Source organism: Amia ocellicauda, chromosome 5, assembly GCF_036373705.1.
Source record: "Amia ocellicauda isolate fAmiCal2 chromosome 5, fAmiCal2.hap1, whole genome shotgun sequence".
NCBI lineage: Eukaryota > Metazoa > Chordata > Actinopteri > Amiiformes > Amiidae > Amia > Amia ocellicauda.
Genome location: NC_089854.1, coordinates 8,995,038 through 9,007,440, shown reverse-complemented (window position 1 = coordinate 9,007,440; position 12,403 = coordinate 8,995,038). Strand labels below are relative to the sequence as shown.

General features: G+C 38.4%; 1 protein-coding gene across 7 annotated transcripts in view; it reads left to right on the top strand.

The window, feature by feature from the left end:
* The window catches only part of tead3a (TEA domain family member 3 a), a 64,788-nt gene extending 53,622 nt beyond the window's left edge, over nt 1-11,166 (top strand). For all 7 annotated transcript variants that reach the window (XM_066703598.1, XM_066703593.1, XM_066703600.1 and 4 more), the window contains 8 exons: nt 3,414-3,542; nt 4,135-4,178; nt 4,648-4,709; nt 5,286-5,422; nt 6,787-6,960; nt 7,585-7,725; nt 8,903-9,055; nt 9,844-11,166. In XM_066703598.1, coding sequence (XP_066559695.1) covers nt 3,414-3,542; nt 4,135-4,178; nt 4,648-4,709; nt 5,286-5,422; nt 6,787-6,960; nt 7,585-7,725; nt 8,903-9,055; nt 9,844-9,957 — 954 coding nt within the window. In that variant the 3' untranslated portion in view covers nt 9,958-11,166. The remainder of the gene's footprint in view (nt 1-3,413; nt 3,543-4,134; nt 4,179-4,647; nt 4,710-5,285; nt 5,423-6,786; nt 6,961-7,584; nt 7,726-8,902; nt 9,056-9,843) is intronic.
* Nucleotides 11,167-12,403: the final 1,237 nt, after the last annotated feature.

Sequence of the window (12,403 nt, the reverse complement as noted above, 5' to 3'; positions counted from 1 at the left end):
GTTTATTTGTCCGTTAGTTTTGTTTCCTTTTTTTGGAACTACGAAGGGTGATCTGTATCAAGCTTTAAATATTTCCATATGCTATGCTGTATTTCTGTCTGTGCCCAAGTGAATAAAATATCTAAGGAGTAAGTGCATTTATAAACACTCAACTTTATTGAATACCTGTAGCACAGTATGAACCTCATCTTCCAGTTGATGAGTAGGAGGCAGGTAATACAGGCACAGACATTAGCGTGTTTTAGTCCTTTTGGCATTCTGTGTACTGTTTTCAACTCGGCTCCAGCCTGCAACCTGCTGTTGAAATCACTGCTGAGTCTGTGACAAATGGATAGCAGTAAATCAGAGCAATCTATTAAACTCCTTCAAACAAAATACCATCAAGGAAAGAAAGATGATTTTGTATAGGCTTTGTTTCTTCGTTCATATGAGCATTATACACTTCTTACCAAATAACATACACAGAACAACTAAGAAAATTACACTTCTGGACATAGGTTTCTCTATAATGATCTGCAATAGTGAAGCTTTAAAAGAGATTAACTATTCACGGGTACTCAATATCTGGGGAGGTAAAGGCTGACGCTGTATTTGTGTTACCGCAGCACTTGCTCTCCAATCAGTCTTTCTTGCTTATTAATACTGTCATTGTGGTAGTGGTGTAGTAGTGACTTCATACACCAGGTCCCTGTCAGGTGGAAAAACGCACACATAACATAAACTTCAGTATTTAATAGCCATGTTTTGTGTTTTGTTCTTAACGTAGCATCATTTTCCATCTAATTCCAATGCACAGTATGAACTTGAAATTAGCTCAGTAGTAATGGAGTCAGCAGAGGATGTTCTGTTAAGTCTGAAGTCACGCTCCAGTAAAGCTAAGATTAGACTTAGAAATGTGAATATTTGTTGAAACTGGAAGTTGAGTTTAGAATCAGAAGAGGTGGTTGTCAGTGTGTGCTAAATAGTTTTTTTTTTTTTTTTAATCTGTTAAATGTAATTTTGTATTTTTTACATGAATTGGTGTGTGCCCAGATTTTTGGCCTAGCAGTATTGTACAAGTAACATGCCAAGGCATTCTTCAAATCTGATAGATTTGTGATGTATGTGAGTTTACTGAGATCTGTCGTGAGTATTTCAACGAAGTTTTTACTCACTTTCTGACACTTTCTGAAATTAGTCTTAAAACGGCTCGATAGTTTCTTGGAGAATTTGGAGTACAGGAATATGCATTTACCATATTAAAACCTGTTATTTTTGAAGTGATTTTTTGTGATATTCAATAAGAGCAATATTACAGTATTTTTACAAGCAGGAATGAGGTTTTGAAATTCAGGTGGTCAAAATTTGCTTTGCAAAGCCGAGGTGAGAATCCAGAGTTCTATGGATGTTTTTCAAATCTCCAAGCCTTCAGACTGTCCTTGTTTGCAGTAACTTGTTGAACCTTGTCTGTGAGTATCCTGCAAAATTGACCATCCACTTCTGCAATGCAAGTACAGCCTTGCCTCCAGATGATCAGTTATAGCCCTCCAAAATTAATGCTTTTGTAACCAAGTAGACTAATTCTGCATATGCTGGCTACAGTTAAGTTGATAGAAAAGCACATGATAAGAGAGCAGTATGTTGGAGTTGGCTACATGAATGAGACATTGTGCAGAAAAACTTAAAATATTTATTTATAATATATGTAATCTGTTGTAAAACAATTTAACACTACCAGGACATAGAACAGGCACTTATATGGACTATTGGTGGTATAAAGATTATGATCCTACACAAACCAAGCACATTCATCAAAAGTTATGTTGTGACAGCTGTGGCACTGGTTTTATATGAATTACAGCTGATGTTTAAATGAAAACACACATGTCCCTAACTGTTGGCCAAACAGCGGTGTCATAAAAGTCCTTAAATATTTAACAGCCACTGAATACCAACAGGCCTTTTCTAGCAAACTTTCTAACTATATAGAATCACTGTCAGTATAAAAAACATTTTGAAAAGCACCTGCTGCACTTTTTTTTTTTTTTTTTTCCTTTTCCTGGCTGTCTTTACCTATAGAGCTGCATTTTAAATGATTGTCTGAACTGCACAGTGAGTGAGACTTGGTGTTCAGGGTCTCAAATTTCATTCCTCTTCCTTTTTCAAAGTTCTTTGAAAGAGCACTCCAGGGTGAATGAACAACGACTTTGACTTTCACAGGACATATTTTGAGAATCATAAAACAATCTATATGAGCAGTTAGTTCACTTACTAAAAATATATCTCTGAAAAACATATTTACAAGAAATACTTGAAAGAGTTATTTTGAATTTTAAAATCTGTTTGTACTTTATTCAAATCCATAAATCATTCCCTTGGATTAAAGTAATGGTCTAAGGTGAATAATTGAAATGGAGTTAGTCATGTAATTTAGTTGAGACTAAAGTCTGCAAACTGAATGAATAACTAAAAAATAAATCCTAAAAATATTATCTTTCAAGCCACATGTATTAAATCCTTATGAAAGTGAAGAATTATGCAGAAAAATGTTCAAAAACCTGTACTGTTCTTTTTATCTCCCAAATGTCTTACTAAAATGCCTTCTGTCTTTGGTCCTCTTTCTCTTGGTATGTTTTGTGAAATCCTAATTCCTGCATGTTTAACAGGTTTTCATTTTGAATTTGAAGATGCTGACACATTGCACTCAGATGGCCTTTAGTTGTTACATATGTCATAGTATGAATGCCAATCTTGTTAAGAGAAATAAATACAATTAATACAATTAAAGAAAGGAATGAAATCCATCCCTATTTAATCATTTCCTGGAAATTAAAAGTGGCTGTTGATAATTTATTTATAATTGTGAAACTTGCAGCATTGAGCAGTGATATTTGGTATGACTACAAATTATGCCATGGGCAGAATATTTATTTCCTCTTAAAGACCTTTTGTAGTTCCATCAATGGATGCCATAATTTACAAAAAAGTTGGCCAACCTTACATACCCCTTGGTGTGCATTGTCATTATTAATTGGGATCTGTTCCCCATGATGCCATTTGTATATATACCAAATTTAATTGCCCTGCAGTGCACAATTTTCACGATACAGATGTTGGAGTGAGCCATCTCTCTTTAAATGCTATGGGTAGGGTTTCACTTAATTATTGTGGGTGGAGAATAAACAGAAAATTTAAAGAAACAAAATATTTTTGCAGTTGAGGAACTGAGCTTTGACTGTTCCCTCCTTACCCTGAACTCAGAATCCTCCTTAACAGTTGGAATGTGTTCATTTTGTATTTTTCTTTTGCTTTCCAACAAGAGGAATTGGCTAGTTTCTAGGGCTCACACTAGTTTGCAAGCGCTTTCCTCTCATGCTTTGCAACCCCCGTCTCTTGTGAACACCAAATTCACTCCATCCTTCCTCTGTCTGCAGGATCAGGCATCGAAAGACAAGGCCCTTCAGAACATGGCGGCGCTGTCGTCAGCACAGATAGTGTCCGCAAGCGTGATGAAGAGCCAGCTCCCCCCTCTCCCTCAGCCCCCATACCCTCCACCTGCCCGGGTAAGGATTCCTCGTGGATTCCCACATCATGTGTTTGCCATGTACTTTATTACACTGTGAATCCACAGTGCAAACAGAGCTTTAGCCTTTGTGTGGAGGACTAATACATTAATAACACTGTATCCATGAAGGAGTCACTGTTATGCAACAAACTGAGGAAATGCTTGCAACCTCAGACCCACCCAATCCCAGCAGAGGTTGACCATTTTGAACAATGCCATGTGGATTTATGGTCACAGTTGCCTATGACCCAGTCCAGATTAGACCAGCTCTGTCTGGACTATAAAACTCACTCAGCAAATCTGGAGAATCTTCACAGAAAAACATTTAAATCTGCCTACAATGTGTCTGAAGATTATGAAGGGTAAAACTTTGGCATACAGGGCTCTCTAATTGTTGCAAGTGCTGCCAAAAATTCCTTAAGAGATTAAACGTCCGTTACTCATTCTCAAAATCTCTTCATATTCACAAGGCATGGTGATCAAATGTGGTTCTCTCACTATATAATTTTTTTGTAACATTACTTGATTGTAGACTACTTTCTTATTTTGTATGTATACATTCCAATAAAATGCTCTCCTTGTCCTCTTAGTTCTGGCCTCCCCCTATACCAGGACAACCTGGACCTTCTCAGGAGTGAGTGGACCCTTTTTTTTCCATTTCTTAATGCATCTCTTAAGAAAATGTCAGTTGTAATTAATAAATATAATGAACTCGGTTAGGAGAGCTGTGTGACACTCTCTCATAAATGTACTCAAGTTTCCCGTCAGTTCAAATACAGTCTCACATATGTTTTTACCTGGGAGGTAAATTTTGTAGTGCCAGTCTTTATTGATACTGTTAATTTTGAGTATTTATTCCCACCTATATATTTTATTAGACCAATATATAGAATAATTTAGAACCCACTTAGTGTAATTTATTAAGCTGATCATTGAATCGGTAACACCAGCACAGGTGATCCTTTTGTGGTTAGAATTAATTACTGTACCTCCAGAGAAAAGTTGGACCAAGGGAAAAATGTATCTGCAATCAAGCTATATGCCGATAAACACACATGGTGTAAACAACCCATTAACTTTTGTGTTTCTTGTCTTTTTCTTAGCATCAAACCTTTTGCACAGCCTGGATACCCAATTCAAGGCTCAGTGCCGCCTCCTATCTCCAGTAAGTAGTTCACAATTTAGGCCACACAGTTCAGCCTTGAAATTGTCTTAAAAAAAAAAAAAAAAAGTAATCATAATCATTCTGAAAAAAATCTAATAGGTGCAGCATATTCTGTCAGTTTCTCACTTCTCAATTTTTTTTTTTTCATAATCACAAACATTCCATTACTTTTTTTTTTTAATGATTTTAAAAGTATTTTAATTTATTAGAAGAACTTCCCACCTTATCCTCTGGACAAAACCTATTTTTTTTAAACCATTTACCCAGTCAGGCATGTTTTGTAGGCTACCATTTATCATCAGTTTACAAACCTAAAACTTCAGGTCCATAAAGCATGTTTTCCTCCCCTCTAATCTGTTGTATAAGTTATATTTAAACCAGGAGATAAGTCATTTAGCAGACACCTTATTGCAAGGTGGTTTTTCAAACACTAATAATGATGTAAGCTCAGGTAATCTACAGTGAAACAAAAGCCTTGACAGGACAAGAAAATATAAAGCAGCTGTAACTGGTGAAAACGGAACAAAAGAGCATTAGAGTAAATATAACTGTAATGCCTCTCCTCCTTATTTCCAGCCTACGAGCCCCTGGCCCCTCCGCTCCCCCCTGCAGCCACAGCTGTCCCAGTATGGCAAGATCGCACAATCGCCTCCTCCAAACTGCGGATGTTGGAATACTCCGCCTTCATGGAGGTTCAGAGGGACCCGGAAACGGTAAAACCCCACCCCCTCTCACCAACTTACAACCAGAAAGGAACTGGCACTCCAGATGTCTCTGTCAATGCAGTGTCCACTACATTCACCTGAGTCCATTTGCAGACCTGCCAACCTGTACGCATTTTGCATAGCATGTACGCATTGTGACATCAAAGTACACTGGTACACATTGTAGCACCAAAATAGGCAAAAATATTGCTGAAGTTCTACACACTTGCTGTTATTAACCCGATTGATTAAAACATTGAGCAGGGTCAATCTAGGCAGATCGACAACATCACAGCTTCACTCTCCAGGCTGGGAGGTGAGATCCCGCCTCCTGCCCCTCACTCAATAGGCTGCACTGCACTGCACTGACGTCAGTCTCAGGACGCCCAGATGCACAGCTGCAGTGCTGGGTCCAGGCCTAACAGTCTTGGCTGGATTTATATTAGTTACATGTGAAATAAAGCATCTCAATGTTTATACATTATGAAGCACTTAATCACTTGCAGTAAATTTGTCAATTAAAAAAAATAGGAAGTTGTGGGTGTCGATGAGGACCGAGAATCGCATGTGTACGTGTATGTGAAGAGCGCCGTAGGCACAGTCACAGCGATGCAGAGTGGATTTCATGCACAGTCCTCCCCTGAAGTTATGTCCTAATTTGGTTCCGAGACCGAAGACATGACTCGATACCACGTAAGTCGAGACGCATGTTGAAGTAGAAGTGTTTACTCGAAACCATGTCAAAATGTGAGTAAACCGCAAACACTTATATTAACTGTAAACAAGTTATTAGAGAGCTGAGACATTTAATTACAAGCACCTGTTCAATCGACCAGAAATGACTATAGTTAAACAGTTTATTGTCTCCATGACTCGTTCTCAGCACAGTAACCGCTTTATCTCTCCCTCAAAACAACACTGCGCAAGATCCTAGGAGACCGAATATGCCGTAATTACACATACATGGAGCATTATAATACTGAACATAAAACATACCATGATGAATTGTGTAAAAGGAGTATTACAAGTGCTGAACATAAAAACACCAACTGCAGAATGAAGCTCTGGTTATAATAATAAACGGTAATAAAGGAGTTATTTGAAATATATGAATACTGTATTGTTTTCTGGTGGACAGGTTGAGGAATATTGTGCATATGCACACAACAATTTTAAGTGTCTTTAGCTTATGCCGCTGATGTGCTACTCAAAAAAAAATTACCAGTGTTGGCAGGTCTGCATTTGTGCAGTCGATTGTTGGAGAAAATGGTTCTGATAACACATATGAAACTGTTGTTGAACAGCCCATTCCCATGTTATGCAGTATCTATAGAGGCAACTGACGTGACTGTCTTTTCTTCTCCCCACTATAGTACAGCAAGCATCTGTTTGTCCACATTGGTCAGACTAACCCTTCATACAGCGACCCTCTGCTGGAAGCGGTAGATATCCGGCAGATATATGACAAGTTTCCGGAGAAGAAAGGTGGACTAAAGGAGCTTTATGAGAAAGGCCCACAAAACGCCTTCTTCCTTGTGAAGTTCTGGGTATGTAGGCATTGTAGCACTACTGGTTAAATGTACAAAAAAAAGTAATGTCCTTTGTGAAGTTTTCATTGTTTGTTGGCTCTTTTTCCCCTTGCTTGTGCATTTGATATTTGATGACTGATGTAAGATTTTGACAAAAGCTGTACACGATCATACTAAAACATACAAAGATGAAGTTAATTTTATAAAATACATTTTACTTTTGCTATTAAAAGAAAAAAGGACTGATATATTCTTTAAAATATTTAAATAAGTACATGGTACTAAGCAATTAAAAAATAATAATAAATAAGGTGCAAAATAGATCTCAAGTACATTCTTTTTACCAGCCTAAAATTTCTGTATCAAATGTAGGTCTACCACCCTATTCCATCTAGGTACACGAGAAATGGAGGAAACGCACTTCTGAGAAAATGATTGAGTTTCCCCAAACAATTTTCCAATTTCTGTAGAAGAAAAAAACTAATATAATGGTGCATCAATCAATAGACTTCGATAAATTGAAGTGTTTTAATAAATCTGCACTGTACTGCAAGGGTGCAGAAGGTACGGCACAGGCTGTTTTATGTGTGTGGTTGCATTTGTGGTATCAGTGCTCTGATGGTTGTGTGTGTGTGTCACCAGGCGGACCTGAACAGCAGTGTGCAGGACGGTCCCGGCTCTTTCTACGGTGTCAGCAGCCAATACAGCAGTGCCGAGAACATGACCATCACCGTCTCTACCAAGGTCTGCTCCTTTGGCAAACAAGTTGTGGAGAAGGTGGAGGTAAGAGCACCCATCCTTTGAACACAGCACCTGCCTTCCCCTCTCTGTTTCCCACAATGCTGTCTTCTCTCTGTGCCTTCTCCTTGAGAAGCAACCTAAATTAGTCTCAAACTTAGTAAAATCAATTTTAATCCATGGGAAGCACAGTCAGGTGTCCTGATTAATCCCTTTCCCCGTTCCTACCACCTCTTCTGGGAGGAATTTAGGATAATTGTTTGTCTGGCTCCTATTTGCAAAGCTTTGTTCTTTTGTTTGGATTTTACTGTGTTTGACTTGCTTCACTGTTGAACCCTTGAGGCTTGTGCGGTAAAGGCCTTTGTTCTATGGTGTTAGACAGTGCTGTGGGGAATCCGGCCTAAGTCATAGCTGAATTACAATTACAAGATCAGTCATTTTCCAAAGGCATGTTTCAGGTAACCCTGCTCCTTTGCAAATGGAAATAAAATAATTTTCCCTGTCCATATCAGATGCATGTCCACACAGACTAATGCAAATTCCAACAACGGTGAGCTTGTGGTCACGTTCTTGTTAAGTAGATTTCCGCACTTCTGCACAGATATTCTGAAATCTACCGATGCCATTGGTGGAGCAGCGCAGATCTGGACAGAACTGCGGGAAACTGCACTACACAAACTTGACCTATAAATGCCCAAGTCCATGTCTGTTTACCTTTTCTCTGGATGGATCACGAGTGTTTCCGCGAGAATTGTGGAGTTTCTAAGCTGTGTCGGAGATCACAATAACCAAGTATTTCAGATAATTCGTTAAGTGTCCCCCCCCTGGAACTTAAGTGATCATGTAATGTGCACTCCTTCACAAACCAAAATACATACATTCGGTGAAAAACGGTCATTAAGTGTTCCACCATTCTCAAAATCGGATCAGAATGTAGAAATTGTGTAGTGCGACCCTAGCATAAGATATATTTTTATGATTTTCCTTCATGATTTCATGTGCAGTAGTTATTTCAATATTTCATTACAAATACCCTTACCCAGGCTAACTACTATTTGGAAACTATACATATTTCACATTTTATTATTAACAGTCAAAAAGCCAGTGCTGCCGAATGGAACCTATGGAGTGTCAGGTTTGTAGTAACATCCTTGACCTCAGGAAGCACTTGTTTAGAAAAATACATAAGCAGTCCACCTTTTGTAACCCCCCACCCCTGCAGACGGAGTACGCACGCATGGAAGGAGGGAGGTATGTGTACCGGATCCATCGGTCCCCCATGTGTGAATACATGATCAACTTCATTCACAAACTCAAGCACCTGCCAGAGAAGTACATGATGAATAGTGTGCTGGAAAACTTCACTATTCTACAGGTAATTATAAATGCTGATGTAAGAACGATATATATTCTCTAGTTTTTATATTAAAAAGGTACAAGGGGCTCCAGAATGTAGCATAAAAGCCTCTTGGGCTTGTCCAGGTTGTGGTGCCAGGTGATCAGGATGAGGAGAGGCCAACAGTTTCTACACTCACCACTGACTCCCTGTGGCCTCTCAGGTGCCTGCAAATTCAGATCATGAGCCCTTCCAGCCGCAAAATCCTCTGATAGGCGTAATAGCTGGGCAGTGAGGATTGAGTTGCAGCGATGGGTTGAGTGTAGAAAACCTCACAATGGTTCACATTGTAGATATGGACCTGTTTTTATGTGAAAGAAATTGGTTATAGCGGACAAGTATAATTGATGAGTCTTGGTGTCTGCCTTTGCAAAAGAAAGGGTATTTGTCATCTTATAATCTTTCATTTACATCTGGGTTGCAGCTGTGAGGATGTGGGAGTGATGAATTGCAAACTGAACCAGAAAGGAAAAGCTTCATGATGCACCACACATTTGTGAACAAATATTTATTTATTTTGTGGCAGACGCCTATATCCAGAGTGAATTTCCTTGCACCAAATTGGATGGATGACAGGGCTGTTTGGACACTTTTATTGTTCTGTTTGTTTTTTAAATCCATTCATTATCAGTCCAGAGAGCATCCTTTATTGTAATGCACAATGCTACAGGACTGAGACCTGTTTCACAAAATAAAGTACATCGACAGTCACAAGACCCATGTTACATTTATATATTTAAAATATATCTTTATCTTTTTCCCCTCAGGTTGTAACAAACAGAGACACACAGGAGACATTGCTCTGCATAGCATTTGTGTTTGAGGTGTCAACAAGTGAACATGGGGCGCAATATCATGTCTACAGGCTTGTCAAGGACTAAGGGTCCTGCTGGGGAGGGTGGGAGGGGTGGGAAGGGGCGGGGGGGCTGTCCACATGCTGCCTGACAAAAGATTCGTAAAACCAAAAGAAAAAAAAACACACAAAAGTGAAACTGACAAAAAATATATATATTTTATAGCACAGTGGGTATTTTCTACTTCCATAACAAATTTTGTAAAATAGGAAATGTATGAAGTTTAAAAAAAAAAAAAAAAAAAAAACTAGAAAAAAAAACAAACAAAAAAAAAAACTATGCACTACTTTGTGTAAGGGCAAATTGTTTTTGTTTTTTTTTATATTTAAGTGTTTAAAAAAGCAAGTTGCATCGGTAATGTTCCTTAAAAATATATATTTTCAGGGATGATGTTAATCATTTTTTTCTGTTTTGAGGGAATAGGGAGGTATAAGATTTAAGGAATGTGTTAGTTTTCAAAGCCTTCTGGACAAAAGGAAATTGGACTGTACCACCTCAGTTAATTAGAAATGGTTAAAGGGGGGGGGTACAGAATTTGATGGGGGGTGTTTAGGACAGTCGAACAGGCCTCAAAGTATAAGTGAAGAGGGGACAGAAACGTTGTCGGCCTTCATCTTTAAAACAGAAGGATCAAAATGCAAATCTGTTAACTTAAGTGAATGGTACAGGAATAAGTGAATCGGTATAGCAGTACCCCTTGTCTAAAAATTCTGTGAATGCTCATTTTGGAGCACCTTTTATAACACTGATCACTACCTCTTGTCGAATTCAACATTTTAAATTACATTTAAAACACAACCATGGTTTGACGTGACCAGAAAAGTGATGTCATCGCATTCAGGATTTCTGAGATACTGTCTTTTGAGCGTGTTCTTGTTGAAGCAATGAGAAAGTTGGTCAGTTTTAACGATCTGGACTCTAGAATTAGTCGGAGGCTCACCAGCATAATAATCTTTTGTCAGTTGTTCAGTCGTTACTCCTGAGTAGCCTGAAACTATAGGGGATACATTTTATATTTTGTTTTAGTTTCTTTTTCAACCAGTTCAAAACCGAACTAATTTGGACATAATATGTCTACCTCCTGTTGTGTCATCATTTAAAAATAAATAAACCTATATAATAAACAAAAAGACATCTTGGAGAGCAACTTGAGAAGGTAGGACTGGGGGGTACTAGTCCTCACCTCTCGCCAAGAAAGTCCCAGCACTTATTGGATTAATAAAGATTGTGACACAATTTGGATTGCTTTTGTGTACTTTGTTGCTTTCAAACCTTTGGTGTTTAACTTTTTTTTTTTTTTTTTTTTTTTTTTTTTTTTTAGAAGGGGGTACTGTGTATTTGAACCCAGGGTAACGAAACAAAATATGTATTTTTTTTTTAATTATTATTATTTTTTTTAAAGCTGCCTTTACATGAGATGAATGATATTTTTGGCTTGGAAGCTGTGTGAGGATATGTTACATTGGAGTAGACTGGGGAGGGGCGGGGCGGGGGGGCTACTGTGTATCATTTCTGTATCAAATGCTCAGAACTGTAACCTAGACAGCACAGAGACAAACTATTTCTGCTTTGGGCTGGGGTTTATCACATCACAGCAATATTAATCCAGACAGCACTGTGATTATAAACAAAACCGTAATCATTTAAACTCATTTATATTTTGGATTTTATTTAAATGCCACAATTAGCTATGGTTTTTACGTTGATCTTGTTATTTGGGAACTACATCATCCTTGATTTTTTATTTTTTTGATTGTTCCAGATCTTTCTTTTGGGTTGATAGAAACCAGCTAGTTTTAGTTTCACGCTGTATGGGTTATTCTCAGAATCTGCAAAAAGACCTGTAAATGAGAATGAGTTTAAAGTCCAAAAAACAAATTTGCCTGCACATTTCAGCTAGTTATATTGCATCTGATATCCTCCTCAACCTTGACCAGATAAGTTAAGGTGCCCAGAAGTCACATAACAACTCCGTGCCACCCCCAGCTCCTTGTGTATTGTTGTTGTTATGTAGCAATAATAAAAACGACAACTCCAAACAGCCTGTTACAATTAGTGGCGAGCTCTGGTCTCTGTGCTGTAGTCAGACTTAACTGTTATTTATATGGGCATGGGGGGTGGGGGACGGAGGGGTGAGGGCTGGGAGAGGGAGTATTGCTGGGAGGTGGGTGGGGTGTTTGCAATGCAGTTGCCTTTTGGGGAAGAAGCGGTATGTGGAAGGAGAAATGTGAGATATCCCGAATGTGTTGTGATGAAAAATGCTGGAAGAAAGGACGAGCAGTTGGACATGAGATTTGTTGCTGGAGTAAGGACTACACTACTGTCAACCAAGCGGGCCTGGGAACACAATAGACAGTATCTGTGAAACACCGTTCATCAGACTTCACTACAGGCCCACGGATGCAGTGCCTTTCTTTGATGGGTTTTTTATTATTATTTGAATTTTGTTTTTTAAAGACTTTTTTTTTTTTTT